The following is a 24886-nucleotide window of genomic DNA, read 5'->3' on the forward strand; positions in this document are numbered from 1 at the left end:
CATTTGTTAAAGAGAGTGTTGGCTGCAGACTACTTGCTGAACCCTATGCAGGTCTCCTCTCTACAGCTGTAGATATGTCGAATGTGTTGGTTCAGGACGCCTTCAGGTCATCTAGTGGTCATGTGAAACCCTCCCCACCAAGCGAAATTGGCCGGTCCCCATGCGGTCCGTTTGCCATGCAGACTCAGTGTATCGCGTCAGAGGATGTGTCTGCTATCTTGCAGTCTCACATTGAGTGGGATGCTGGCTCAAGGGCCCGTGCTGTTGATGTCTTGCAGTTCCTGCCGCAGTTGATTCCGCCTGGCCTAGACACCTTACCTGCTTACACTGAAAAAGAGCTTGGTGATAAACAGTTGGAGGACAGGACCCTTTCTCGTGTATTGGTCTATGTTGAGAGGCGCAGGAGACCTTCTAGGAGAGAGAGGTTTAATGAGTCTGTCCCTGTTATAAGATATTTGAAACACTGGGATAGGTTTACTGTGATTAATGGTGTGTTGTATAGAATCTCAAAAGATCTGAAAACCAGGGGAAAGCGCTTTCAATATGTTGTTCCTGATGCACTTAAGCCTGAGGTTCTGCAAGGTGTTCATGACGGTGCTGGACACCAGGGTCAGTTCAGGAGCCTCAGCTTAACAAGACAAAGGTTTTTCTGGCTGTCCCTAGATAGAGATGTGAGAGATTATGTACGTCACTGTCAGCGATGCATTGTCAGCAAGACAGCTGAACCTGAAGGAAGGGCTCCTCTAGAGAGCATAACGTCGAGCAGACCAATGGAGCTAGTCTGTATAGATTTCTGGTCAGCCGAAGACTTCAGAAATAGATCCATTGACGTTTTGGTGGTTACTGACCACTTTACTCGAATGGCTCAGGCATTTCCATGCAAAGACCAGACAGCTAGGCAGGTGGCAAGGGTTCTCTGGGACCGGTACTTTTGTGTTTTTGGGTTTCCAGAAAGAATCCATAGCGACCAAGGTACTAACTTTGAAAGTCACCTGATAAGTGAGCTCCTCAAGGTCTCAGGTGTCAGGAAGTCTCGCACGACCCCCTACCATCCGATGGGTAATGGGAGCGTGGAACGGTTTAACAGGACATTGGGTGGTATGATACGTGCGTTGTCTCCTGAAGAAAAAGCTGACTGGCCTAGGCGACTGCAGACGCTGACATTCATGTATAACTGTGCGGTCCATGAGACGACAGGCTTCCCTCCTTTTTACCTGATGTTTGGTCGTGTCCCTCGCCTTCCTGTTGATGTTCTGTTCCGCTCTGTCCTCCATGACTCAGTTGTGACAGGTTATGATAAGTATGTGGCATCTCTCGCTGACGATTTGAAAGAAGCGATGGTGATAGCTCAAGACCATGCAAAAAAAGAACAGGGCAGACACGCTCAACTATACAACAGGAGAGTGAAGGGGTCCACCATTGAGATTGGTGACAGGGTACTTCTGGCCAACAAAAAGGAGAGGGGTAAAAAGAAGCTTGCCGACCGATGGGAGTCAAAAATCTACACTGTGGTGGATGTGAACTCAGAGACGCACACATACAGGATTTGTGACACTGTGTCTGGACAAGAAAGGGTAGTTCACAGGAACCTGCTGATGCTGGCCAATTTCCTCCCTGTGATTGAAGCAAGTGAAATGTCCAGCGTCGCTTCATCCATTCCTGAGTCTCTCTGTGAGACTGAGTCATGCCTTGACGCTGGAAATGACGCTACCTCACCTGTGGATGAAGAAAATGCCCCGTTAACTGATCCAGAACCTGTGGACTCAAGAATGAGGACCGTGGAGTGGGTCACACAGTTGTCTGATTCACCTTTATCGGGGATGCACATCACTGACGTAACTATTGTGACCCCTGACCTCCATGCGGCTTCAGTCTCACCTGATAGCGATGTGTCTGATCAGTTTGTGCCTGGTGACTGTAAGTTTTTGAAGGCTGCAGGTATTGCCCCTCATGCGAGACACCCAGACTGTACTACTGGCAAGGTGACACAGACTGATACTTGCCTCACATCTGACCAGACCTTACCCACTTACTCTGTCTTCTCTGACGCACACAATCACGTCAGGTCAAGATTTGGTCGTCTGGTTAAGCCTGTAAACAGACTGATACAGACCATGTCTAGGCAAGATGTGACACAGGAGGAGTTGAATGTTAAAGCTACGTATCGACCCATATTCCAGACATTTACTGACTAAGACTTAACTCAGGTAGCCTTTACTGGCATTTTTGCGCTTCTGTGGGGGCTCAACCCCCCCTGTATTGTGAGCTAGTACTGTGCTGTTTATGGGGCCTTACGGGGTGTAGAAGGCACCCTGTTGCCAGTTGATGGATTGAGGGATAAGTGCTGCCTTCGTACCACTTCATCCTTATAGGAAACATTTAGTGTTAGATACCATTGCGCTGGCCCCTTGTGATTTCTCGTGTTGTGACAGTCTCTTGTATACTGTAATGTGTGTGCTCTAATTCGATAAAATTCAGTGGGGGTGGGTGTAACGGAGTTAAAATACACCTTTGTTGTTTATTATATTTTGTTTGTGAATTTTATCTCCAAATAGTTCTCTTTTCTGCTCACCTGTGAAAGGGCGGTTTAATATATTTTTGTCCCTTCTGAGTTCCTGTAGTCCCCCTGGGTTGTGGAGCCCCTCCCTTTTTCCCTCACAGAAAAGTTTTACATGGCTGAGGGCGTAAGCCAAAGAAAGACCGGGTACCGACATTGTCTGATTGTCGCCCGCAGGTTGGAAGGAAAATAAATGAAGCTGTGAACAGTGGAAAAAGCCTCGTCATTGTGCCGACCCAGAACAGTTACAGAAGACATGAAACTGCTAAAGGAAAATACCAAAAAAATAGGAGCGCAAGACAAGAACTAAAACACTACACACAGGAAAACAGCAAAAAACTCCAAATAAGTCAGTGTGTGATGTGACAGTACACCTACTTTGAGACAAGAGCTATATTGATGCATGGTTGGTTATGGTTTAAAGTCATATCCAAAAATTGCGACAACGACTTTTTACTGTCAACTGAGTTTCGTTTTTTAGGGATTTCTGCTGGTGGTTTGCCTCCGCATTTTTTAAACGCAAAAAATGTGCCTTGGTTCAAAAAAGGTTGAATAACACTGGCATAGATTATCAAAAACTTGTATAACATAGACAAATAAGTGGTGCTGAAATTATATGATAGGATATATGAAAAAGGACAATTATCAGATGAGTGGAAAGAAGCTGTAATGATTCCAAAATACAAACCAGGAAAAGACCTGGAAGAGGCAGGTAATTATAGGCCGATAGCACTGACCTCAAAATTGGGCAAATATAAGGAAAAAAATATTTAATGAAAGACTAGTATTTTATTTAGAGGCAAACTAAATAATAAAAAACTACCAAAGTGGATTTCGGAAAGGAAGAAACAGAAACAACCCAGCAGTGCGGCTGGGAGAGGAAAATTAAAAAAGAGGAAATAAAGAAAGAAAGTGTAGTTGCAGTATTTTTTAGAGAAAAAATGATGATATGTTGTGGAAACAGGGGTTGCTGATTGACCACATCATCTGCAAAAAGCAATACAATGTAGGAAATACAATAGAGAAAGGGAAATACTAGAAAATAAGTTAGCAAAAGAGAAGGTTAGTTTAGTAGTGGAGGGTATTTTAGGATTGCACTCAGAACACGAAAGATACAAATCATTACAATTTTTTTTTTAAATACAGTGTTAAACAAAATGTGTACAGCTCTGGTAATGGGTACATTCCCACCCACCTGCACAAATGTACTTCAAAATGCAACAATCAAAATAAATATGAGTTTTTTTTTGTTTACTAGGGCATGCATATATAATATGCATAAGTTTGACCATTTAAAATCAACGATAATAAAAAGGAGATGCTTGGAAATAGCATAAAAATGCCCCCAAAACTGGGAAAAACGCGATTCATAGCGTTACTTTTTGGTGTAACCATCATGAGCGTTCTGTTCAGGTATATTTCTTTTATATTTTGATAAATCCTCATATTTATGTATTACTAAATTTCAATTGGTATTGATCAATCTTTAAGCTGTGTGTGTTTGATTTCAGTTTGCTTTTGACATCTTATTTAGAATTGTGGTTTTACAACTTTTACAACCTTGTGTTGCGCTCATGATGGCGGAACCAAACTAGATTTCATTTAATGATCTTATTTTGAATATTCATTCCTTTTTTTACATTTAGTATATTTAAATATACTGTGTTTTATGCTTTTTTCTTTTTGGAACATGTACTATACATATAATACAATAAAGTCCCATATAAAATTATGTTTCTAGCAATACTTTAATTTTGCCTTTGAAAGTAACACTCCAATGTCCATTAGTGGAGCTGTACACAAATAATATAGGGTAGGGTTCCATCTCGGTCCTTACTCCATATCAGGAGGTGGCGGTAATGCGCGTTATAAGGTTGCTTGCCAGCAGTCATAATTCAAAGAAGAAGAAGAAGACCGCAAACCGGAAAAAGAACAAAACGACAAAACAAACTCACGGACGGACACAACAGAGCCGTTTGTGATGATTACTTAATGTCTACATTTGTACCTATTCGTCCATCGTGTGAAAAACTACATTTTGTTGTGTTGGATTTTATCTGCGTTCTTTGATTGAGCAATCAGAGGCCAGGACTCCCTTGAAAGATTGAACAATGACTCTGCAAAAACCACAGATTGAAATGTTCAGCATTGTTCTTAATCAGTTCGCCATGGTCGCGGAAATGCGCTTCGATCGTTAAACCGTCTTTCTTCTTCTCATAGTCCAGGGACAACAAAGCCAATCTGGGCCAGACCACTAAACGTTGAAGCTTCTTGCTAGTTAGCTTACTTTGTTAGCCGCTAACAAAGAGACGCAGAAGTTATCAACACGGAGATCAGATGTGAGTGTAAAGTGTTGTGATTGTGTGAAAATGTGTGAAAGAACGATAGCAGAGTACGAGGAGGAACTTTCTCCAACAAAAGAGGAGAAGGAGCCACAACATCAACTACTGGACGCTGTTTTCAAGGAACATCAAGTTGTGTTACACAGAACAGGTTTGTTTACTTCTTACTCTCACATGTTTACTAACCTCACATTGGATTAATAACATTATTCTTAAATACATTGTATACAGGTTGAGGTTGTATTTACCTAACGTCGATGTGAATGAATGAATGTGTCATGAACAGTGTTGAGGTAGTTACTGAAAACCTGTAACTAATTACAGTTACTAGTTACTTTATTTAAAAAGTAAGTCAGTTACTTACACCAAAAAGTAATGCGTTACTTTTCTTTTTTCCCCCTTTTTTTTTTTTTTAAAGCTCCCATTGATGCCCTTTTAGCCTTCATTTCAGTACTGTTATTGCACTGGAGAATAATACAATCTGTTGATCAACTTGACATGCATTTGCATCACTGAACTCTGCTAAGCAATGTGGTCTAGGTACAACACACAAAGACAAAGATACACTACCGTTGAAAAGTTTGGGGTCACCCAAACAATTTTGTGGAATAGCCTAAGAACAAGAATAGACTGTCGAGTTTCAGATGAAAGTTCTCTTTTTCTGGCCATTTTGAGCGTTTAATTGACCCCACAAATGTGATGCTCCAGAAACTCAATCGGCTCAAAGGAAGGTCAGTTTTGTAGCTTCTGTAACGAGCCAAACTGTTTTCAGATGTGTGAACATGATTGCACAAGGGTTTTCTAATCATCAATTAGCCTTCTGAGCCAATGAGCAAACACATTGTACCATTAGAACACTGGAGTGATAGTTGCTGGAAATGGGCCTCTATACACCTATGTAGATATTGCACCAAAAACCAGACATTTGCAGCTAGAATAGTCATTTACCACATTAGCAATGTATAGAGTGTACTTCTTTAAAGTTAAGACTAGTTTAAAGTTATCTTCATTGAAAAATAAGGACATTTTAATGTGACCCCAAACTTTTGAACGGTAGTGTATGTTTCAAAGGGCCAATGTATTTCAGACCAGAACAATTTGACAAAACTATTTTAAATAGCTGCAACATAACATACATAAGTAACAAACAGCATAATAACAACATAGCTGTAAACCTGGCTTCACCTAAGGAAGGCACACGTGACATACACAAAGCCTAACCAGGCAGATGTGAATTGTTGTTTTGGGCAGTAGATAGGATCTTTGATCCAAGACACAACTTACATTTAACTAAAATGTTCTTTTCTTTGTGCTCGACAAAAGAAAAGAAGTGAGAATATCTCCATGTTAAGACACTCGACTGCAGCTCCGTTGTTAGTAAACACAGACACGCCCCCCTCCCCTCCCCACACCCACACACACACACACAGAGCGCGCCTCCGGCTTGTGACACAGGAAGAATCAGAAGGACGACACCACAGCGCTCCAATAAAACACACTCAGGTCTTCTGTTTCTAGCCGATACTACATTAAAAATAACGTAAAATAACGCAGTAACGCATCATGTAGTAACGGTAACTGAGTTACTGAATATAAAAAATAACGCGTTAGATTACTAGTTACCGCCGAAACTAACGGCCTTACAGTAACGCGTTACAAAGTAACGCTGGTCATGAATTGATTAACGTTTGATTATCCATCCATCCATCCATCCATCCATCCATCCATCCATTTTCTACCGCTTATTCCCTTCGGGGTCGCGGGGGGCGCTGGAGCCTATCTCAGCTACAATCGGGCGGAAGGCGGGGTACACCCTGGACAAGTCGCCACCTCATCGCAGGGCCAACACAGATAGACGGACAACATTCACTCTCACATTCACACACTAGGGCCAATTTAGTGTTGCCAATCAACCTATCCCCAGGTGCATGTCTTTGGAGGTGGGAGGAAGCCGGAGTACCCGGAGGGAACCCACACAGTCACTGGTCATGAATTGGTTAACGTTTGATTAAACAAGTTGAAAAACTTATTCGGGTGTTACCATTTAAAGTTAAAGTACCAATGATTGTCACACACACACTAGGTGTGGCGAATTTATTCCCTGCATTTGACCCATCACCCTTGATCATCCCCTGGGAGGTGAGGGGAGCAGTGAGCAGCAGCGGTGGCCGCGCCCGGTAATAATTTTTTGGTGATTCAACCCCCAATTCTAACCCTTGATGCTGAGCGCCAAGCAGGGAGGTAATGGCTCCCATTTTTATAGTCTTTGGTGTGACTCGGCCAAGTGGTCAATTGTACGGAATATGTACTGTACTGTGCAATCTACTAGTAAAAGTTTCAATCAATCAATCAATGGTGGGCCAGCGAGCGTCTGTTGTCATATAGCAGGGGTGTCAAGGAAAATGTATTCCCACGCGGGCCGGACTGGTAAAATCATGGCATAATAACTTAAACATAAAGACAACTTCAGATTATTTTCTTTGTCTCACTTTGTCCAAAAATAGACCAAGTACATATACTTTAAAAAATGTTTGTAATCAGACCATATTTTTTGGTATATTTGATGCAATCTTTACCTGACATGTTTCCACTGTCACCTGACCACTGAGACGTGTTGCCTTTCAGCTATTATAGGCGTGGCCAACCAGGCAGACCTGTCAAGTCTACCTGGTTGGCTACAAATTGGCTTGATGGTTAATGGAGGAGGGAGTCCCAGGTACGTGAGAGCATGAATGCTCCCTCATTCTGATTGATGGTTTCCTTGGGCCGCTTCCTTAGTTCGATCGCCTACTTAATCCATCGTTTGAATTTGTTACTTTCTGTCCCAATCCATGATGTGGTTATTTATTTTGCAATGATCTGATATGGCTGATTGTAAGATTTCCTATTCGGATTTTTGTTTTAGGCTTCTTGTAAACCTTCCAGTTGTCTCTTTGTCGCATTCTTTCTGATGTTCTTTCTTTGTTTTTATATTGTTCATGAAAACGAGACAGTTTCAGGCACACGATATTTATGAGTGGTTGATGTTCCTCTTAGCTTGTAAAAATGTGTATCAACATGTTTACATAAAACTGACACGGTCACCAAATATATTTTACATTGTAATCAATATAATAGTTTCATGGTTAATTTCACATCCTAATTTTGACCTACATGCATCAATGAGTGAAAGTAAACATTTTTTGTCAATCATCTTTCAATAACCAAAGTAGTCTACACTCAATTTAATAAAAGATCATAAAGGTGACTGGCTTTCCTTCAGCGTGTCGTAGATGGTCTCCAAGTGAATGTGGGAGCTGTGCTCTAAAGAGGAATGGTTGATGGAGATAGTCCTTAAAAACACCACATTGTAAAACATGTTTTAGGAAGAGTTCCTTTTGGCCCAGCCACCAAAATCACCAAAAAGGGGAAACACATATTTTTTATAATTACAAAAACATAGTAGAAGTGGTTTTAGGTGGACCTAAAAGTATTTGTCAATTTCCATATGTTTAGGTTATGGTAAGGACTATACCCATTAAATGTTATGGTTAATTATTTGTATTTAATTATTTACCCAACAGACGTCCAGCAGCCCACTCATATTAAAGAGGGAGATCCACATCCCCCTCATGTAAAAGAGGAAGAGGAGGAGCCACAGGCTACCCATGTTAAAGAGGAAGAGGAGAACATCTGGATCACTCGGGAGGAAGAGTGTCTTCTAGGGCAGGAGGAGGCTGATCTCACCAAGTTTCCACTGACTGTTGTCTCTGTGAAGACTGAAGACCATGAAGAGAAACCACCTGAGTCCTCACAGCTTCATCACAGTCCAAGTAAGCACAACATCCAGATGTCATCTAATACAATGTTTATAACTGATGTTCATCAGGGTCCAACATTCTTTTCTCAGGGTCTAACATTGTAATTATTTCTACTTTGACTTAAATCATTTGGTTCTTGTCCTTAAAGTCCTCCAGTGATTACTTTCAAACTAGTAAAAATAACATGTATATCATGTGCAGAAATGTTTTTTGTTTTTTATTTCAGCCTACAATAATTCAACCTCCAACTAGAGAAAACATGCTGCAGTAAATTGTAGATGATTTTCATGTTTTACACACACACACACACACACACACACACACACACACACACACACACACACACACACACACACACACACACACACACATACATACATACACTACCGTTCAAAAGTTTGGGGTCACATTGAAATGTCCTTATTTTTGAAGGAAAAGCACTGTACTTTTCAATGAAGATAACTTTAAACTAGTCTTAACTTTAAAGAAATACACTCTATACATTGCTAATGTGGCAAATGACTATTCTAGCTGCAAATGTCTGGTTTTTGGTGCAATATCTACATAGGTGTATAAAGGCCCATTTCCAGCAACTATAACTCCAGTGTTCTAATGGTACAATGTGTTTGCTCATTGGCTCAGAAGGCTAATTGATGATTAGAAAACCCTTGTGCAATCATGTTCACACATCTGAAAACACGTGTTGCCTTTCAGCTATTATAGGCGTGGCCAACCAGGCAGACCTGTCAAGTCTACCTGGTTGGCTACAAATTGGCTTGATGGTTAATGGAGGAGGGAGTCCCAGGTACGTGAGAGCATGAATGCTCCCTCATCCTGATTGATGGTTTCCTTGGGCCGCTTCCTTAGTTCGATCGCCTACTTAATCCATCGTTTGAATTTGTTACTTTCTGTCCCAATCCATGATGTGGTTATTTATTTTGCAATGATCTGATATGGCTGATTGTAAGATTTCCTATTCGGATTTTTGTTTTAGGCTTCTTGTAAACCTTCCAGTTGTCTCTTTGTCGCATTCTTTCTGATGTTCTTTCTTTGTTTTTATATTGTTCATGAAAACGAGACAGTTTCAGGCACACGATATTTATGAGAGGTTGATGTTCCTCTTAGCTTGTAAAAATGTGTATCAACATGTTTACATAAAACTGACACGGTCACCAAATATATTTTACATTGTAATCAATATAATAGTTTCATGGTTAATTTCACATCCTAATTTTGACCTACATGCATCAATGAGTGAAAGTAAGCATTTTTTGTCAATCATCTTTCAATAACCAAAGTAGTCTACACTCAAATTATTAAAAGATCATAAAGGTGACTGGCTTTCCTTCAGCGTGTCGTAGATGGTCTCCAAGTGAATGTGGGAGCTGTGCTCTAAAGAGGAATGGTTGATGGAGATAGTCCTTAAAAACACCACATTGTAAAACATGTTTTAGGAAGAGTTCCTTTTGGCCCAGCCACCAAAATCACCAAAAAAGGGATACATATTTTATATGATTACAAAAACATAGTAGAAGTGGTTTTAGGTGGACCTAAAAGTATTTGTCAATTTCCATATGTTTAGGTTATGGTAAGGACTATACCCATTAAATGTTATGGTTAATTATTTGTATTTACTTATTTACCCAACAGACATCCAGCAGCCCACTCATATTAAAGAGGGAGATCCACATCCCCCTCATGTAAAAGAGGAAAAGGAGGAGCCACAGGCTACCCATGTTAAAGAGGAAGAGGAGAATATCTGGATCACTCGGGAGGAAGAGTGTCTTCTAGGGCAGGAGGAGGCTGATCTCACCAAGTTTCCACTGACTGTTGTCTCTGTGAAGACTGAAGACCATGAAGAGAAACCACCTGAGTCCTCACAGCTTCATCACAGTCCAAGTAAGCACAACATCCAGATGTCATCTAATACAATGTTTATAACTGATGTTCATCAGGGTCCAACATTCTTTTCTCAGGGTCTAACATTGTAATTATTTCTACTTTGACTTAAATCATTTGGTTCTTGTCCTTAAAGTCCTCCAGTGATTACTTTCAAACTAGTAAAAATAACATGTATATCATGTGCAGAAATGTTTTTTGTTTTTTATTTCAGCCTACAATAATTCAACTTCCAACTAGAGAAAACATGCTGCAGTAAATTGTAGATGATTTTCATGTTTCACACACACACACACACACACACACACACACACACACACACACACACACACACACACACACACACACACACACACACACACACACACACACACACACACACACACACACACACACACACACACACACACATACATACATACACTACCGTTCAAAAGTTTGGGGTCACATTGAAATGTCCTTATTTTTGAAGGAAAAGCACTGTACTTTTCAATGAAGATAACTTTAAACTAGTCTTAACTTTTAAGAAATACACTCTATACATTGCTAATGTGGTAAATGACTATTCTAGCTCCAAATGTCTGGTTTTTGGTGCAATATCTACATAGGTGTATAGAGGCCCATTTCCAGCAACTATCACTCCAGTGTTCTAATTGCACAATGTGTTTGCTCATTGGCTCAGAAGACTAATTGATAATTAGAAAACCCTTGTGCAATCATGTTCACACATCTGAAAACAGTTTAGCTCGTTACAGAAGCTACAAAACTGACCTTCCTTTGAGCAGATTGAGTTTCTGGAGCATCACATTTGTGGGGTCAATTAAACGCTCAAAATGGCCAGAAAAAGAGAACTTTCATCTGAAACTCGACAGTCTATTCTTGTTCTTAGAAATGAAGGCTATTCCACAAAATTGTTTGGGTGACCCCAAACTTTTGAACGGTAGTGTACATACATACATACATACACACACACACACACACACACACACCGACTTAGACTTAGACTTAGACTTCCTTTTTGTTGTCATTAAAATTTGAACTTTACAGCACAGATAAGAGCATAAAAGATAAAAAAGCAATAAGGTGCATATATAAATAAATAAATATATATAAATAATATATAAATATATATATATAAAATATATAAATATATATAAATAAATAAATAAATAGATTACTGTACAGATAAATATATTGCTCTTTTTCACATGCGTCCACGTTTATGGATGTATGTTATATTGTCTTTTTTATTCCAGCGAGATAATCCATTTTGGGGGGAGTTGAGGGGATAATTTAATTATGATGCGTTCAAGAGTCTTACGGCCTGAGGGAAGAAGCTGTTACAGAACCTGGAGGTTCTGCTTCGGAGGCTGCGGAACCTCTTTCTAGAGTCCAGCAGTGAAAACAGTCCTTGGTGGGGGTGGGAGGAGTCTTTGCAGATTTTCTGAGCCCTGGTCAGGCAGCGGCTTTTTGCGATCTCCTGCATAGGAGGAAGAGGAGTCCTGATGATCTTTTCCGCCGTCCTCACCACTCTCTGGAGAGACTTCCAGTCTGAGGCATTGCATGCTCCAGTCCAGACAGAGATGCTGTTGGTCAGCAGGCTCTCTATAGTGCCTCTGTAGAATGTGCTGAGAATGGGGGGAGGGAGCTGTGCTCTTTTCATCCGACGCAAAAAGTGCATGCGCTGCTGAGCTCTTTTTACAAGAGCTCCGTTGTGTAGGGACCAGGTCATATCGTCAGTTATCTGCACCCCCAGGAACTTGGTGCTGCTTACTATCTCCACCGTTGATGTAGAGTGGAGCGTGGCTGGACTGGTGCTTCCTGAAGTCAACGATGATCTCCTTGGTCTTGTTGACATTCAGGACCAGGTTGTTGGTTCTGCACCAGTCAACCAGATGTTTCACCTCCTCCCTGTAGTCCATGTCTCTGTTGTCACGGATGAGGCCCACTACTGTCGTGTCGTCCGCATACTTCACAATGTGGTTAGTAGTGGACCTGGCACAGCAGTCATGGGTCATCAACGTGAACAGCAGCGGACTCAGGACGCAGCCCTGGGGGGAGCCAGTGCTCAGGGAGATGGCACTGGAGGTGTTTTTGCCCACTCTCACAGATTGGGGTCTGTCTGTGAGGAAGTCACTGCAGTTGTGATCCAAGGACCATTAAACCATAGTTACTAAATAAATCATTAGTTGCTTATAAAATAGTCAATACTTGCGTAATTTCTTTACTGAATACTTACTCTTACTCACGTAATTATTTTGATGACTACTTTTTACTTTTACTTGGGTCATATTATTCTAAAGTACCAGTACTCTTACTTGAGGACAATTTTTGGGGTACTCTACCCGCCTCTGCTTACAGGATGACAGGGGATGCAAAACAATAACAGTGCAATACTTTTTCATAACATGGTCACTACTGCCTAGTTTCTCTTGTTATATTCCTATTTTACTGTTATATTTTTATTCTCATTGTTGCTTTTTATTTTTATTCTTATTGTAATTAATATTATTGTAGTGGTTTTCTATTTTGTTTCCATTTATTCCCCCATTATTTACTTTTTACATCCATCCATTTTCTACCGCTTGTCCCTTTTGGGGTCGCGGGGCGTCGCTGGAGCCTATCTCAGCTACAATCGGGCGGAAGGTGGGGTACACCCTGGACTTTTTACTTTTTAAATTCGATCTCAATTCTGTACACTGCTGCTGGAATTTTAATTTTCCTGAGGGAACTCTCCTGAAGCAATCAATAAAGTACTAGCTATCTATCTATCTTGGTTAGTATTATAACAATAAAGGCAGTTGACTTCTTGCTAGTAATACTCTGTTTGACTTTCATGTGGTATTTCGACATAAATGGAGTGCTTACCCAAATAAACCGGAAAGCAGTCCATCGAGTCACACTTTAATATTGTACGTGATACACACAGCACGTCATGTGTGTTATTACAACTACAGTGCATACGCTGTCGAGCTAGCTATGTACAAACAAAACATGAAACGTGGGCTAATACTTTACAGACACTAATATGATTATTCATGTTTTTCAGTCAGTACAGATTGCTGTCTTATCGCATTGGGTTGTGCATTACAAACTCAAACGCGTTTTGTGCTGACGTAGAAGCTAGCTTATATCTTTCTGTAGCTAGCTATTACGACTTACTGCCGATGTGTTACTACGCTACGAAAAAAGTTCCTCAGTGTTTGCTCTTATAATAACAATTACGCTACAGTTTGGTTATGATACAGGTTACGGAATGTAAATGAAGTATTGGTGACAGTTTTTGAATGCATTTTTAAAGTTATTTAGTGGCATCAGAATCAGAATCAGAAATACTTTATTAATTTCCCCTTGGGATTAATAAAGTATTTCTGATTCTGATTCTGATTCTGAACCAATTGCTCCCATTCTACATTGCTAGCCACCAAGAAGGAGACGATTTCTACATCTAAGATTGCAAAAAAAAACGCAAAACCTTTTGTCTTCTTGTCTCTCATAATGATTGTAAACGATAGGCAAAATTCACCCCAAAAAGTGCAGTCCCCTTTTAATGTCCTCAGGGTTCGTATGGGTGCTTAAAAACCTTGAAAAAACTTAGGTTTTATTGTTGTGTTTTCAAGGTTTGAAAAATGCTTGGATTTTGGGTGAAGTGCTTGTAAATGCTTGTAAATGTTTATCATATTTCTCGGCAGTCTGACTCAATAGGCTAATTATAAAATGGAAAAAAATATAATTTTCTTGCTCTCTTATATTGCTCTCTTAACTTGTCTGGCTACCCAGGGAAAGCAAAAAAAAGTTAACTTTTTTCTTTTTGTTCATTTGTTATCATAGCCACAGTTATAAGGCTAGATATGCTCAATGAAAGGTGACTGAGGTGTTGTGAAACAAACAACAATTTTCATTTAATTTATTATCCTTATATTAATGTGGAACAGTTTTGTTAGTAAATGAGTGAAATTGACATTTTGAGGGTGTGTGTATTTATATCACATTATGCAGTTTACAAGCACAAATACGGTGTGAATCAATCCGTGCTGTTCGATGTCATTGAATGCTGTAAGTAAGAAAAAGAACAAGAAATTTGAAAAACAACACAAATGGAGACACGTTTGCAAACACTAATAACATTGAATAGTCTACAGAAACACTGCTTCATTTTCTATGCCATCATCCATCCATCCATCTTCTTCCGCTTACCTGAGGTTGGGTCGCGGGGGCAGCAGCCTAAGCAGGGAAGCCAAGACTTTCCTCTCCCCAGCCACTTCGTCCAGCTCCTCCTGGGGGATCCCGAGGCGTTCCCAGGCCAACCGGGAGAGATAGTCTTCCTAACGTGTCCTGGGGGTCTTCTCCGTGGCCTCTTACCGGTTGGATGTGCCCTAAACACCTCCCTAGGGAGGCGTTCGGGTGGCATCCTGACCCGATGCCCGAACCACCTCATCTGGCTCCTCTCCATGTGGAGGAGCAGCAGCTTTACTTTGAGCTCCCCCCGGATGGCAGAGCTTCTCACCCTATCTCTAAGGGAGAGCCCCGCCACCCGGCGGAGGAAACTCATTTCGGCCGCTTGTACCCATGATCTTGTCCTTTCGGTCATAACCCAAAGCTCATGACCATAGGTGAGGATGGGAATGTAGATCAACCGGTAAATTGAGAGCTTTGCCTTCCGGCTCAGCTCCTTCTTCAACACAACGGATCGATACAGCGTCCGCATTACTGAAGACGTCGCACCGATCCGCCTGTCGATCTCACGATTCACTCTTCCCTCACTCGTGAACAAGACTCCGAGGTACTTGAACTCCTCCACTTGGGGCAAGGTCTCCACTTGGGGCATGGCACTCCACCCTTTTCCGGGCGAGAACCATGGACTCGGACTTGGAGGTGCTGATTCTCATCCAGTCGCTTCACACTCGGCTGCGAACCGATCCAGTGAGAGCTGAAGATCCTGGCCAGATGAAGCCATCAAGACCACATCATCTGCTAAAAGCAGAGACCTAATCCTGCAGCCACCAAACCGGATCCCCTCAACGCCTTGAATGTGCCTAGCAATTCTGTCCATTTTCTATGCCCCATTCAGGTAATGATAACTGCTTGTTCAATGTTAGGCTTAGGTTTTAGCAGATGTTCCGTATTTTTCCTACAGACAGTATTTGGTGACCTCAAACAACAAGGCTATGGATTGATTCACACTGATCTTCGCCTTTGGAAGGGTCCTGGAAAAACTGGAAAATGGATCTTGAAAGTCCTTCAAAAGTGTTTGAATTTGGCCATGGAAAAGGTGTACGAACCCTGTGTCCTCCCTCAACACATCTGGTGTGTCATTCATTTTAAAATATAATTCTACACTTGATGGTGTCCACAAAGGAGTCATTTGCTAGTAGATGTAAATTGAATATTCATGGTTTAGCAGTATGGTTGTGATTGGGAAAGCTAGAGTGTAATGAAGTAGGAGCAATGCTGTGACAGTCGCATATAAATATTTTTTAAATTTCTCTTGCAGACGTCCAGCAGCTTCTTGGTTGTCAAGAAAAACCTTACCCTAAGATGCTGGAGGGGAGCTCCACTTTGAAGCTGGAGGATCCACAGCCCCACCACATTAAAGAGGAAGAGGAAGAACTCTGGATCACTCAGGAGGAAGAATGTCTTCCAGGACGGGAGGAGGCTGATCTCACCAAGCTTCCACCGACTGTTGTCTCTGTGAAAACTGAAGACCATGACGACAAACCACCTGAGTCCTCACAGCTTCATCACAGTCCAAGTGAGAAGAACAGATCCATGGAACCTCAACACACAACAGAAGGTGATGGAGACCACTGTGGAGGATCACAAGCAGACAACCTCATTGCTCCACTGTCAGATAGTGACGACACAACGTCACACGTTAATGTAAATATGGGAACGCGCACAGGAGAAAGAACTTTCAGTTGTTCAGTGTGCGCTAAAAAGTTCTCCCAAAGGGTAAGGATGCTGTCACATATGAGAACACACACAGGAGAAAGACCATTTAGTTGTTCTGTTTGCGGCAAACGTTTCTTTGACAAACGTACCATGCAAATGCACATGAAAAGACACACAGGGGAAACTCCTTTCAGTTGTTCCGTTTGCGCTAAGGGCTTTGTCAGAAACTCTGATTTGGCTCGACACGTGCGGACACACACAGGAGAAAAACCTTTCAGTTGTTTACACTGTGGCAAAAAATTCTCAAAAAGGGAAACGATGCTGTCTCACACTCTGACACACACAGGAGACAAACCTTTCAGTTGTTCGGTTTGCAGAAAAGGCTTCTTTAGAAACGCTAGTTTAAATCGACACATGAAAATACACACAGGAGAAAAGACTTTCAGTTGTTCAGTTTGTGCAAAAGAGTTTTTTAGGAACTCTTGCTTGACTCGACACATGATAATGCATGCAGAAGAAAAGCCTTTCAGTTGTTCGGCGTGTGGTAAAGAATACGCTAACAAATATAATATGCAAACACACATGAGAACACACACAGGAGAAAAAACCTTCGGTTGTTCAGTTTGTGCAAAATACTTTTTAAAAAAACGTGATTTGTTGCGGCACATGCGGACACACACTGGAGAATAACTTTTCCTTTTTAAATGGACTCCTGCAGAAACACTAACGGTCTAATGTAGGGCTTCTCTAAAGTCCGGACTCTGGACCGGTGGACCCAGTTAGCATCCAGGCAGCCACCCCTTATTTTAGGTACTGGTTACAAAAGTAACTGGTTCGTAATGTTTCGGTTGAGGATATAATATTTGGCATTTCATTTTTTAATAAATATTTCCCAAGTGCTGTTCAAGAGAGCAATGCATTAACACAGCTTCTCCAAGCGTCCTACTTTCATTTTGGATGCTTCCAATATTTTCATTTGCACACAGGAACAAAGTTATTTCATGATAACCAAAAATGACCAGAGTCAAAATTATTAGCCCCCATGAAGCTAATAGGCAATTATGTGTCATTTTTACTGTAACAGCCTGCCATCTACTGTTACAGTTTTCCCCAAGTCTTACACACACCACCTGAGCAATCTCAGCCTATTCTTCTTTGGCAAACCTTTTAAAGTCTGCAAGACTTGACTGTCTCCTGCCATGGACCTTGGTTTTCAATTCTCCTCAAAGATTCTCAATGGGCTTTGTGCTTCATTAACATTCACTTTGGCCTTCTGGAGGTAGTTCTTCACCGGGAGTGACGTATGTTTTCTGGTTGTTCTCATGTAGAAAGACAAAGCGACGACCCATATCCATACCCATTTTTAGGATTCCTTCCACCTTGACAAGATTCCAAGTTCCAAATGCACTGAAATATCCTTACATGTTTCACTGCGGGGACCGTGTTCTTTGGGTTGTATGCCTTTCCCTTCTTTCTCAAAGATAAGTAGTGTCTCCATGGCGAAAGAGCTCGAGCTTTGTTTCATCTAACCAAAGGACACGCTTCCAGTGTGCATATTCTCTTTCTACGGTGTTGGTTCGGGACCCTTTGGGACTGTGTGACAAGGGGTGGCACTTTCGTGACTTTTGCGGTGCTTTTTTTGTGGACTTCTGTATCTGTCTCCCGGGAGCCTGTTGGCCATGGAGACCAGCTGCTGGGTCTCTGCCACACCAGAGTCCGTTTGGAGAGACTGGAGGAGATGCGGATGAAGACACAGGGCTGCGGAGCTAGCACTGAGCGCCGGGACGGACAGGCTTCACAGTGTGTTGGCTGAATGAGCAGGTATCGGACACCTCAGTCTCCTTAGACGCATCCTCGCTCATTCATGTTGACTGGACACTGGCTGAGTTAGTGGGCGGCCGAGAGTGGAGTCTGCTCTCTTGGTTGGTTTGTTGGGTCTGCTCCTGTCTCTGGCCATGCTCCCTCCACCCCAGCAAACGATAGCGTGGAACACCGCAGAGGCCACCACAGTGTATATGTTTCTTGTACTTTTTATTCATAGCTGTATGTAGAAGTGGCTGGTTGGATTAGCTCTGCTCTTTTAATGTATTTAATGTCCCTTGTGTTCTTTGATGTTTGATGTTTCCCTCTTACACACATGTAAGAGGGATGTGTGCTATGGCTATGAGTTGTCTTTTTCCCTTGGCCTCAGTCTGGACCCCCTCCCCAGGGGCCTGGGCTTAGACCAATTTTATTATTTTTTCTCCTAGTAAAAATAAAATTGTGTTTTTTTTTTAGTTGTTATTGTTTCTGTCAGTACCTTCTTTGTACAGCCTTTTATTAGTCATGTAGATGTTGGGCTCTTGAAGGGTCTTGTAGATTAAAAAATCAACCACTGGATGGCTGGCTTAATGTCAGGTACATAGGAGCTATACTTACACTTAATCAGAACAGCTCTCGTTCTAAATATCAGTTTCGAACTGAGACTTTATTAGTAGAATTGAGACTTTTATTAGTAGATTGCACAGTGCAGTACATATTCTGTACAATTGACCACTAAATGGTAACACCCGAATAAGTTTTTCAACTTGTTTAAGTCGGGGTCCACGTAAATCAATTCATGGTAGAACTATAATATAACACCTGCCTTTTGGCTTTTTGTGCCATCCATTTGCCCTTTTAAAGCATTACATGGATTAAATTATTTAAGATGTCAATACACTTCTCAATCAATCTATCAAAAGCCTAAAAGTAATTTGGAGTAGTAAACAGAACTGAATGGACTACAATATGATTTTTATAATGCAAATAACTGAATTTTAGTCATTTAAGACAATGTGTCACTAATAAAGATATTTTACACATCACTTTTTGGCAAGTGCCATCATAATGTATGATTTAACGTAGTTCCAGAGAGACACCACTAGAGGTCAGTGTGGGATTTGTAGCGAAACTAATGGCCTGTTAAAAAAAATACGTTGACACGTTTACGTGTCCTTGCGCATGCGCGAACCGATCCCGTCTTCCAGTACCAATTGTGTCGTGAAACGCCACATAACAATGTAGTCTTTAAGTCCGCGTTAATGCCTTCGTTGTTATGTTCGATACTTATTTGGCCATTGTATATAAAACTGCACTTTATTAATGATTCGTGTCAGGCTACATTCGACTCGCCACACAATGAGCTTCTCAGGCTAGCTTAGCTTGCTAGTTAGCTTAGCTTGTTAGCTGCTAACAAAGAGACGTGGATTATATTAACACGTCGCTAAGCAGAGATCAGATGTGAGTATAAAGTGTTTGATTGTGTCAAAATGTGTGAAAGAACAATAACGGAGTACGAGGAGGAACTTTCTCCAACAAAAGAGGAGAACGAGTGACAACATCAACTACTGGACGCTGTTTTCAAGAAACCTCGAGTTGTGTTTACGCAGGACAGGTTTGTTTACTTCTTACTCTCACATGTTTACTTACTTTGTGTGGTTAATAATATGAAAGAACACTTGACATCGTTTTAGTGAGTGGGGGAGCATTGTCAGTCAAGTGGAAGTGAAATAGCCATGGAAATAAAATGTTCAATAATAATATGTCGGTCGGCATCCCAGCGAGAGTGGAAATATTACAGTAAGTGTTTGTTTAACTAAGGTTGGTTATGGTTAGTTTGTATGTTTAGCATCTTGCAATGCGGCTAATGTTATAGTTTTTCAATAAAGTTGTACCCGTTTAGTCTACGAAGACTTATTGCTCATGCTCTTTGTGTTCGGGCTCAAAAATATAATTTTTCCCAAAGTAATCGTTGGCTCTCACAAAGTCTGCTTGATTAGCATTGCTGTTGATGGGGAAGGGATCTGTGTTTGCTACTTCTACGTCACAGTTCACCTGACTGGCTTGCTCATTATCTCTCAAAATGGCTCGGGAATCTCTGTGAGATTAATACTATTTTGATTATATCGATTTATCTCCTCATGACTGCGTGGGTTCCCTCCGGGTACTCCGGCTTCCTCCCACCTCCAAAGACATGCGCCTGGGGATAGGTTGATTGGCAACTGTGAGTGTGAATGTTGTCTGTCTATCTGTGTTGGCCCTGCGATGAGGAGGCGACTTGTCCAGGGTGTACGCCGCCTTCCGCCCGAATGCAGCTGAGATAGGCTCCAACACCCCCCGCGACCCCGAAAGGGACAATCGGTAGAAAATGGATGGATGGGACATTGTTTCCCACAGAACTGCAATTTACTCAAGGTAATCAGAAAAGTTAACCAACGAACGAGATTTCTCTACAGAATCTCCTCTCTGGTCAACAAAAGCACCATGAGGATTCTGGCGGGAACTCTCGTTCAACCCTTTTTCGATTACGCATGCACCTCCTGGTACCCTAGCACCTCCAAAACCCTCAAATCTAAACTCCAAACATCCCAGAACAAGCTAGTCAGGTTACTTCTAGACCTCCACCCCAGATCCCACCTCACTCCTACCCACTTCTCTAAAGTGGGCTGGCTCAAGGTGGAGGACAGAGTTAAACAACTTGCACTGAGCCTAGTCTATAAAATCCACTACACCTCCCTGATACCGAAGTACATGTCAAACTACTTCCTTAACGTAAATGACCACCATAACCACAACACCAGGGGGAGCTCCACTAACCACGTTAAACCCAGATTCCGAACTAACAGTGGTCTTAACTCATTCTCTTTCTATGCCACATCAATGTGGAATGCGCTCCCAACAGGTGTAAAAGAAAGGGCATCTCTATCCTCCTTCAAAACCGCAATAAAAGTTCACCTCCAGGCAGCTACAACCCTAAACTAACACCCTCCCCGGATTGCTAATAATCAAATGTAAACAATCAAATGCAGATACTTTTTCTTATGCCTTCTGATCTCTCTCTCTCTCTCTCTCTCTCTCTCTCTCTCTCTCTCTCTCTCTCTCTCTCTATGTCCACTACTTGCTGTCCATATCCTACCCCCCCCCCCACCCCCCTCCACACCCCTGATTGTAAATAATGTAAATAATTCAATGTGATTATCTTGTGTGATGACTGTATTATGATGATAGTATATATGATAGTATATATCTGTATCATGAATCAATGTAAGTGGACCCCGACTTAAACAAGTTGAAAAACTTATTCGGGTGTTACCATTTAGTGGTCAATTGTACGGAATATGTACTTCACTGTGCAACCTACTAATAAAAGTCTCAATCAATCAATCAATCAAAGTGTCGGAGCATTGTTAAGCATACAGTCTTGGTCAAAAGTTTACATACACTTGTGAAGGACACAATGTCATGGCTGTCTTGAGTTTCCAATCATTTCTACAACTCTTATTTTTTTGGGGCGATATGGCGTAGTGGGTAGAGCGGCCGTGCCAGAAACCTGAGGGTTGCAGGTTCGCTCCCCGCCTATTGACATCCAAATCGCTGCCGTCGTGTCCTTAGGCAGGACACTTCACCTTTGGTGCCGCTCACACTGGTGAATGAATGATGAATGAATGATAGGTGGTGGTCGGAGGGGCCGTAGGCACAAACTGGCAGCCTCGCTTCCGTCAGTCTACCCCAGGGCAGCTGTGGCTACAAATGTAGCTTACCTTGTGAATGAATGATGGGTTCCCACTTCTCTGTGAGCGCTTTGAGTATCTAATAATAGAAAAGCATGATATAAAATCTAATTCATTATTATTATTATTATTATTATTTTGTGATAGAGTGATTGGAGCACATACTTGTTGGTCACAAAAAACATTCATGAAGTTTGGTTCTTTTATGAATTTATTATGGGTCTACTGAAAATGTGAGCAAATGTGCTGGGTCAAAAGTATACATAAAGTAATGTTAATATTTGGCAAGTTTCACCGCAATAAGGCACTTTTGGTAGCCATCCATAAGCTTCTGGTTGAATTTTTGACCATTCCTCTTGACAAAATTGGTGCAGTTCAGCTAAATTTGTTGGTTTTCTGACATGGACTTGTTTCTTCAGCATTGTCCACACGTTTAAGTCAGGACTTTGAGAAGGCCATTCTAAAACCTTCATTCTAACCTGATTTAACCATTCCTTTACCACTTTTGACCTGTGTTGGGGGTCGTTGTCCTGTTGGAACACCCAACTGCGGCCAAGACCCAACCTCCGGGCTGATGGTTTTAGGTTGTCCTGAAGAATTCGGAGGTAATCATTTGCTGTATTGCTGTATGTATACTTTTGACCCAGCATATTTGGTCACATTTTCAGTAGACCCATAATAAATTCATAAAAGAACCAAACTTCATGAATGTTTTTTGTGATCAACAAGTATGTGCTCCAATCACTCTATCACAAAATAATAAGAGTTGTAAAAATGATTGGAAACTCAAGACAGCCATGACATTATGTTCTTCACAAGTGTATGTCAACTGTGTTTGGGGTCATTGTCCTGTTGGAACACCCAACTGCGCCCAAGACCCAACCTCCGGGCTGATGATTTTAGGTTGTCCTGAAGAATTTGGAGGTAATCCTCCTTTTTCATTGTCCCATTTACTCTCTGTAAAGCACCAGTTACATTGGCAGCAAAACAGGCCCAGAGCATACTACTACCACCACCATGCTTGACGGTAGGATGGTGTTCTCTGGGATTAAAGGCCTCACCCTTTCTCCTCCAAACATATTGCTGGTTATTGTGGCCGAACAGGTCAATTTTTGTTTCATCTGACCACAGAACTTTCCTCCAGAAGGTCTTATCTTTGTCCATGTTTGTCCAAAATTCAACCAGAAGCTTGTGGATGGCTACCAAAAATGCCTTATTGCAGTGAAACTTGACAAGGGACATGCCCTTCACAAGTGTATGTAAACTTTTGACCACGACTGTACGTTATCTAATTTGCATAATTGGCCTTGAGGCATTTTATTATCCCTTTCATGTTGCATGATAAAATCTTTGTTCTATTCTTCTCATTTAGTTTGGCAGATAAGTACCGTAATTTCCGGACTATAAGCCGCACCTGACTATAAGCCGCACCAGCTAAATTTAGGGGAAAATACAGATTGCTCCATATATAAGCCGCACCCGACTATAAGCCGCAGGGTTTTGATGTGTAATTACCGTAGTATATAGGGGTTCCTGCTACCACGGAGGGGATTGTCGGGACAGAGATGACTGTTTGGGAACGCAAAGCGTCCCATTTATTAACAATAAATCTTTCAATCATTCAATCAAACTTTCACATCTTTGGCATGGCGAACAGCATTCGTGCAGAGTACAAATAATACAACGGTGCAAAGTAATACAAAGTGCTCGCATGTACGTTATCAAAATAACCAGCCTACCGGTATATGAAAAGTCAGTCTTTAATCATTGTGTCATCGTCTTCCTCCTGCGTACTAAAACCACCGAAATCCTCTTCGTCGGTGTCGGAGAAGAACAGGCCGTATATAAGCCGCACCGTTGTATAAGCCGCAGGGACCAGAACGAGGGGAAAAAGTAGCGGCTTATAGTCCGGAAATTACGGTAGTCAGTCCTTGAAATGACACAAACATCCCAAACGATGTTGTTTAATTATATTATGATCCACAGTTAAGTCGCAGTAAAACTAAGCCAATAAAGGAAAGTACATTAATAAAAAACAATATAACATGTTTTTAAATCCTTCCTTCTTGGACTATTGCTCCACTGCTCACAAGAAACACTAATATTTACTGTAGTCTGATTCTCTCATTGTATCCTCCATTTTTTGTGGCTACTTTGTCTTTTGTCCATGTAACATAGGCCAGCCAGTGTGTACGTTGGTAAACATCAATACTGTTTGTTGTGTCATTTTAATAGGGTAGGACAACCGTGTTACTCTATACTTCAGGAAGAATAAAGGAAGGGGCGGCAATTGGTTGCTTCACCGGAACTCGACCGGGTTTTATGTCCGTACATGCGCAGTAGACAGAACACACTCCTGTCAGTGTAAGAACATATAGATTTCAACAAATACCTTGCTTGTTTTTCTTATTTCAAGCCACGCCATACCATCATTTGTTTTTCTTTAGTGCATATAAACACATGTAACTCATTTAACTGAGCAAAGCTGGATTTTTATTATTTTATCCCTAACCCTGCAGACGTCTCCCTTAACGTCAGGAGTGGACCTCCGGGATGGAGCAGGAAAAGCCACGGCCCCCATACGTGAAGAAGGAAGAGGAGGAGCACACCCATATTAAGGAGGAAAAACAAGAGCCACAGCATCCCTACATTAAAGAGGAGGAAGAGGATCACAGCATCAGTCAGGGTGAGCTTGAAGAACTGGAGGACGACCAAGTCATCCGTGTCATTGTGAAGAGTGAAGATGACGAGGTCAAATGTGAAAGTGAGGAGGAGAGAGAGGCGGAGCCTCCAAGCAGCAGCTCAACTCAGCACATGACAACAGAAGACCACTCTGGAGGATCACAAGCAGACGAGCTCTTAGCT

At 41.6% G+C, this 24886-nt stretch overlaps 3 protein-coding genes across 7 annotated transcripts in view; 2 read left to right on the forward strand and 1 right to left on the reverse strand.

Moving 5' to 3' along the window:
* The window catches only part of LOC133646114 (gastrula zinc finger protein XlCGF28.1-like), a 201653-nt gene that overhangs the window by 130146 nt on the left and 46621 nt on the right, over positions 1 to 24886 (forward strand). For 2 of the 4 annotated variants that reach the window (XM_062041137.1, XM_062041138.1), the window contains 3 exons: positions 8463 to 8711; positions 10350 to 10598; positions 16093 to 18740. In XM_062041137.1, coding sequence (XP_061897121.1) covers positions 8463 to 8711; positions 10350 to 10598; positions 16093 to 17180 — 1586 coding nt within the window. In that variant the 3' untranslated portion in view covers positions 17181 to 18740. Of the gene's footprint in view, positions 1 to 4449; positions 5051 to 8462; positions 8712 to 10349; positions 10599 to 16092; positions 18741 to 24886 lie in introns of those variants that run through there. The other 2 variants (XM_062041141.1, XM_062041144.1) reach the window with 2 other exon arrangements.
* Positions 1 to 24886, reverse strand: part of LOC133646118 (zinc finger protein 32-like) — a 118433-nt gene that overhangs the window by 26900 nt on the left and 66647 nt on the right. The gene's annotated exons all lie outside the window — the stretch shown is intronic.
* The window catches only part of LOC133646121 (gastrula zinc finger protein XlCGF8.2DB-like), a 6129-nt gene continuing 721 nt past the window's right edge, over positions 19479 to 24886 (forward strand). The window contains exons 1-3 of one of the 2 annotated variants that reach the window (XM_062041162.1): positions 19479 to 19751; positions 19833 to 19905; positions 24541 to 24886. The exon at positions 24541 to 24886 is cut by the window's right edge and continues 721 nt beyond it. In XM_062041162.1, coding sequence (XP_061897146.1) covers positions 24575 to 24886 — 312 coding nt within the window. In that variant the 5' untranslated portion in view covers positions 19479 to 19751; positions 19833 to 19905; positions 24541 to 24574. Of the gene's footprint in view, positions 19752 to 19832; positions 19906 to 20583; positions 20706 to 24540 lie in introns of those variants that run through there. The other variant, XM_062041163.1, reaches the window with a different exon arrangement.

This window comes from Entelurus aequoreus, linkage group LG03, assembly GCF_033978785.1.
Source record: "Entelurus aequoreus isolate RoL-2023_Sb linkage group LG03, RoL_Eaeq_v1.1, whole genome shotgun sequence".
NCBI lineage: Eukaryota > Metazoa > Chordata > Actinopteri > Syngnathiformes > Syngnathidae > Entelurus > Entelurus aequoreus.